Source organism: Aegilops tauschii, chromosome 6, assembly GCF_002575655.3.
Source record: "Aegilops tauschii subsp. strangulata cultivar AL8/78 chromosome 6, Aet v6.0, whole genome shotgun sequence".
NCBI lineage: Eukaryota > Viridiplantae > Streptophyta > Magnoliopsida > Poales > Poaceae > Aegilops > Aegilops tauschii.
The window spans coordinates 178,895,153-178,901,571 of record NC_053040.3 but is presented as its reverse complement, the minus strand read 5'-3'; the positions used below and the strand labels follow the sequence as shown (position 1 = coordinate 178,901,571).

General features: G+C 45.1%; 1 protein-coding gene across 1 annotated transcript; it reads right to left on the bottom strand.

Annotated features, from left to right (window-relative positions):
- Positions 1 to 1,298: 1,298 nt before the first annotated feature.
- Positions 1,299 to 5,094, bottom strand: LOC109773768 (histone deacetylase 6). The gene is made up of 6 exons (XM_020332482.4): positions 4,496 to 5,094; positions 2,866 to 3,306; positions 2,596 to 2,738; positions 2,079 to 2,169; positions 1,852 to 1,986; positions 1,299 to 1,559 (listed from the first exon to the last, which is right to left on the bottom strand). Exons 1-6 carry the CDS (start codon positions 5,036 to 5,038, stop codon positions 1,536 to 1,538), a joined length of 1,377 nt encoding a protein of 458 aa, XP_020188071.1. The 5' UTR covers positions 5,039 to 5,094; the 3' UTR covers positions 1,299 to 1,535.
- Between the last annotated feature and the right edge of the window lie 1,325 nt (positions 5,095 to 6,419).

Genomic DNA, 6,419 nt, shown 5'->3' with positions numbered 1-6,419 from the left:
CGTGGCCATATGTGGACGGTGGATGGAAGTGGATGAGCCCTCCCCCTCCCCACCCCCGCGCACGCTTGCATTAAAAGGACGGACACGTGGCCCTTCCACCCACTACCAGGCGGGCCCGAGGTAGGTGGCCGCGTTTAATATGACCGTGCATGGTAGTTGGGCGGGCGACAGGTGGGGCCGTGGCGGACACCGAGAGGGCACGCGCTGTGTCCGTTTCGTGTTCGCGCGGACGCAAACCAGACACAAATTTGAGCCTGAAATGTATCCGGACAAACACCGACCGAACGCGTTTTGAATTTGGGTCGGTGCGTTGGACCGACACTTTGGTCTGTTTTGGTTCAAACAGACACGCGCGGACGAATTGGGTCGGACCGTTGGAGTTGCCCTAAATGTGTTCCTTGTCGTTGTCGATTCTCTTAATTGCAAAATGTGCCTTTCAAATGCTTTGATTTGTTGGCGATGCCAATGGATATGTGATGACCAAAAGCTCGTAGCTCGTGAGCTTAATAAACGCTCGATAGTTTCTCTCGTTAAGCTCGTAGCTCGCTTCTTAATGAACAGATCCAATCATTGATTTCAACTCGTTAAGCTTAACAAACGAGCTAACGACTTTCACGAGTAGCTCATTAAGCTCGTTAATAACACCACAATACTTCCTCCGGTCCTTTTTTTTTAGAGATCCTTCGGTCCTTTTTAGTTCGCATATAAGATTTGTCTGAAGTCAAGCCCCGTAAAGCTTGACCAACTTTATAGAAAAAAATACAAACATTCATAATGTGAAATCAATATCAGTAGATGCATCATGACTTAAATTTTCATATTGTATAATTTTAGCATGGTAGATGTTGATATTTTTTCATATAAATATGGTCAAACTCTATGAAGTTTGACTTCAGACAATTCTTATATGCAGACCGGAGGGAGAAAATATTTTCATCTTACGTGACAAACTTTTTTAGCACCTCAGCCCATCTATTTAATCTAATCAACATAAAAGGCAACAAACTAGTGCATTTCTTTTTGTAGTCACCATATTTCATCTTAAAAACCACACCTATATACTCATCATGTAGACCGTAACACATTATAATGTTAACAAGCGCTCGCGAGCTTAACGAGCTTCAAACAAACCAAGCCAAGCAGGGTTTTCTGCTTATTAATCTTAATGAGCCCATCCTTAATGTGCATGAGCTTAACGAGCCGGGCAGCTCGTTAATCCACCCCTAGATATAACCAGGAACGCTTGGACCACAAACAAAAAATCATGAGACTCATGCTACCCCAGGGTAGAGTACAGATTAAACGAAATGGAGGAATACAAATCCATACGAATGCACAAATAGTTCCAGCATAAACATGTCGATGTGCCGAATGAAAGCGGAAATGTCAGGGGTGCCCGAAGCATCAACTGTTTTACAACATGGGTTTACAAAATGGTCAGATGGGGGTACAGAGATTAGTATCTTCAAACACTTCCCCGGTCTTCAGCATGCACGTAAAAAACCCAGGAGTAAACAGTAATTCGGGGAGCCAGTCTACAAATCATCATTTGATGCATCCTGCACCAACAACATTGAACTTTTTGTCAAGTCAAACTTAATTTCCAAATCAAAATAGTTGAGAGTTTCACATCATCGAAAGAGAACAAACAGTCACCACTAGTATAGTACTCCCTCCGTTCACAAATATAAGATGTTTTGGATATTTCAATATGGACTACATACGGACTGAAGTGTGTGAACATGTCTATATACATCCGATTCACAAAAAAGTTATAACATCTTTATTTGTGAACGGAGGTAGAAGTAGGCAAGATAGATGGCATAAATGCTTTGGCGCAGAAGGGCTAACCTTCATGATAGAGTTGGCAGATAAGTCGTTAGCCTCGGTTTTCATGTTGTCAGGATCTTCTGTGTCAGAATCATAAGCTCCTCCACTCCACAATCTGCTGCGCTGAGCTGGTCTCTTGTCCATATCCTCCTCCTTCTATATAAGGAAATCATCAAACAAATACACATGCATGACAAAGCAAGACAGTGTGAATCAGGAGGAATTAATGACAACGGAAAAATACGAACCTCTTCTGGACCTTCAGGATCTGATGGTCTTTCATGGAATTGAGCGTTCGGGACATGTTCTAACTTTGAAAGATGATCCAATATCATGTTCCTGCAGATTCCCGCACAAAAATTAGCCATATCACATGAAAAGGTTATCCTCCACAGCTAGAAACATGTATAGCAAAAAGTGAGCAAATGTACCCTAGCCATGAAATGCAAGGAGTTGGAATCTTGTTATGACATTATACAATATTGAGAATTAGAATTACAAGAGCCCAGGAACATGCCAAGGAGAAAGGAACCAAATCGTGCATGGAAGAAAGAAAATAACCGTAACTGGGAAATTCAACCATTTTATAGCAATAGTGAATTAAGTGTGCAGCTGAACAACATATTTTTAGAAGACGAACATACTGAATTACAAATAAATACTGAAAATCCAGCATAGATCATCATTGGCAGTAGTCTGCATAGAATCTTCTGGAACAACTTCCAGCAAAAGAATGTGAACACATTATAGATAGAGTTTACTTACTTTATATTCTCCAAGTCTTTTGTAGTATTCAGATTTTCCACGATTCTTGGTTGAATATGAAGATTATAGTCAGGGCCAAAGTACTCGTAGTAGTCATTATAAGGCAACTTGTTATCAGGTTCAACGCCAACAGCAACTGCAGTCTGCATTGCAATTAACCCAAATCCTATCAGTTCTGATAACTATCATGCAACAACTTTAATCAGCTGTGTGTGTGTGTAGAGAGAGAGAGAGAGAGAGAGAGAGAGAGAGAGAGAGAGAGATGTAAACCTCATAGCACCAACAGCGAGCAACATTTCTGATGGTGTAACCTCCACCTCCCAAAACCATCATAGGAATATTGAATGACCTGAGAAAACGGAGGCAGTCTGCGTGGCCTTTCACAGACAGATTGAAGCAGCCTAACCTATCTCCAGCCAAAGAGTCAGCCCCACACTGGAGAACAACTACCTCTGGCTGATAAACCTCCATTACTCTTTTAATGATGCATTGGAACAGATCACGGAAGGTGTCATCATCAATGCCATCACTCAGGGGGACATTTACAGCATAATGTTTCCCTTCACCCGCTCCAACATCAGTTATATGTCCAGTTCCAGGAAAGAAGTCTCCATACTTGTGGAAAGAAACCGTCATGACTCGGTTTGTAGTGAAGAAGGCCTCCTCCACACCATCTCCGTGGTGAACATCAATGTCTACATATAGCACACGCTGAAACAGACAAAAAATGTTAGCCATAAGAAATTAAGATGATCATCATAAAACTCAGCAGGAACATTATTTGATTGCCCCACAGCAGCACAGTGTACTTTCGAAAGGCAAAGACAAAATGCTGGCATAGTGGCATATCCTACAAGCTTAAAAAGCTTAAACATGGACGGTAATGCTTGACAAGTTTAGAATACATGTACCCTGCTTTATTGAACATGAGAGAACCTACTGTTGATTTAAAGCGAAAGGGGTGATAATATTTCAGGAGGCATCATTTCCAGACAGACAATGGTAAGGTGGATGCCAGTCACACGAGCGGCAAACTGGACAAACACAGTACAGGAGCAACTTGCTTACAAGGCTCCAAAAGTAGTCAACAGCAGACTCGCAGAGTTAAAATGATCAAACCTCGTTGTGTACAGAGACACATGCCTAAAAAAAATTTTTGCCAGCAAAACCCAACGCCTAACATATTTCATGAATATTTACACCTACTAAAATAACTATATCAACCAATGGTATCCCCACAGAAATAAACTTGCAAACTGATAGAACATTAGACTAGAACCATCATTCTCACATCCATGTGCTAATGCTGCTAAGTCCAAAATCGACATATCAGCTAATGGAAAAACTATGAGCAGCAACATTACAACATTATACACTTCATGAACATAGCCACTTGTTCAAATTAGCTGCAAATCACAAGGAAGATGGATGCACAGCTTTGCATCCACACTCCTGATGATTTATAGCCATATACAGATACACACAGAGAACCCACTCCTAGTATTTCACAACAGTGGCTATATTGGCGATGAGAAAGGCTGCTTCAATCTGTCTGTGAAAGGCCACGCAGACTGCTTAGAATGCAGGCTGCTTCACACCAGAAGATCTTCACAAAAAAAACACGAGAGGATATACAAATTTTCTTTTGACCGTCCTGCATTCGAAGCAACCGGAAACCGTTAAGGCCTAGTACCCTCCAATCAGGCACCAAAACAGTTTCCCAAACTTCAATGCCCCCAAACAACAATCATATCCTTTGCAATATGCATCTGAATCTAAACCCTAAAAACCAGTTACACAACCTATGAGTTTATCCATCCAAACAAATCAGGTGTGAAGGCGAACAAGGCTAAAAGTACGAATACCCCCTCACAGAGAATAATAATAAGAAAAAAAGTACCCTGTGGAACTTGAGAAGCTCAAGAATGGCGAGGACGATGTCATTGACATAGCAGAACCCAGAGGCCTCGCCCTTCTTGGCGTGGTGGAGCCCGCCAGCCCAGTTCACGGTGATGTCGGCGTCGCCACGGTTGAGCTTGACGGCGGCGCCGATGCTGCCACCGGCGGAGGCCTGGCAGAAGGGGAAGAGTCCGTCAAAGACGGGGCAGTCCTCCCCGACGTTGAAGCGCTTGACGGCGCGGGGGTCGAGGATGGTCGGGTTGCCGGTCGCGGAGGCAAGGAAGGAGACATATTCGTCGGAGTGGAAGCGGCTGATGTCGGCTTCCGAGGCAGGGAAGGGGCGTGAGAGCTCGAGCAGGCGGTGCAGACCATAGTGGATAACTAGCGAGTGCGCCATGCGGATGCGGTGGGGCTTCATCGGGTGGCCCTGCCCGTAGTAGTAGTCGCCGATCGTGGGCTCGTAGAAGTAGCTCACACGACGGCGGCGGCTGTCCTCGCCACCTGCCGGAGACGGCAGCGACGCTCCCTCGCCGGACGCCGCCATTTCGGGGAATTTCTTCTCTCTTTGAGGGTTATGCTTTTTTTTAGGCTTGAGGGGTCGAGGGTCATGCCTATTATAACTTGCAAATATACAATATGAGGCCCACTAGGAATAAGGGCAACGCGGAGGCCCAAACCTCTCATATGCAAGAGCATCTTCCAACAAGTGATAATTCTCATTTTCTCAAACAAACAAAAAACAAGCGAGAGTTCTTTAAAAAAACTTCAACAAGTGATAGTTCTCAAAAAAGAAAAAAGAATCTGTAACACCTCTTATACGAGGCCCACTAGGAATAAGGGGTCGAGTGATAGTTCTAAAAAAATATCTCTAACAAGTGATCTAATTTTTTTTAGACTACGTGATGTAAAAAATGGCAATGTAAAAAGTATTATAGGGTAGGAGAGAGAAGGTTTCACATCAAATATGGTTGTCATTGATTTAACAGGTGATGTAAAAAAATCCCCTCCTTGGCGACCGTTTTCTCTCCACAATTGCTAAATATCGAAACCAAACATGACATGATAGAACTTACAAAATCGCAACAGACATAATCAAACATCATATGTGTCGGGGTCGGATCTACGTCCAAGAAACTTCTCCAAGAACTAGGGTTCGAACTATGGAGGGCTTTGCTTGGCGACCTAAGACACGACGACGAGTACGACTGAACTATGACGGCTCGCTGGCACTCGCCGGACACGAAGTGTACACGCGAGCTACCCAGGTTCGGGCCACCGTGGTGGTGTAAAACCCTACTCCTGCTTATTGGGATTGCTTGTGGGCAACAGTGCGCTTGGAGCTCCAAGGCAAGGTGAGGAAGGAAAAGTCCCCCTCTACAATGGTTGTCCTCCCTTCTTATCATGCATTGGGCCTCTACCCCGAAAATATGAGCGGGAAAGGGCTTCCATAGGGCGTCCAATTTGAAGGGGGGCAAGGGCGCATGCTTATCCAGGCCAAAGGTGATCTTCGCCAGCTAAAGGCGTTATCTTGATGTAAGCATGGGCTCGGCGATGATGCTTGTCTTTGGCGCCGAGCTCTCGTGGTCTTCATTCACCAAAGTGGAAAACTTTGGGACTTGCTTTGGAGGGAGGCTGGCCGTGTTGTTCCCTTAGCACCGAAGTGGAAATTGGTCTCCGTCGTACCCTGCCATCGTTATCTTGACAGCAAGGCGTCACCCACGTGACAAGCGCGAGCTTCGCGGCTGGAGCCTCGAGGCTAACCTCGCGTGGTAGGCCTCGTGAGGCGGCCCCGCAAGTCGGCCTCGGGAGGCCGCTGAGGGCTTGGTGAAATTTGCTTCGCCCCGCTTGCTGGCGGGGGAGCCTCACGGGGCTGGCTCCCCTCAAGGTGGCTTTCTCCCGGAGGCCCAGGCTTGGGCCGATCTTCT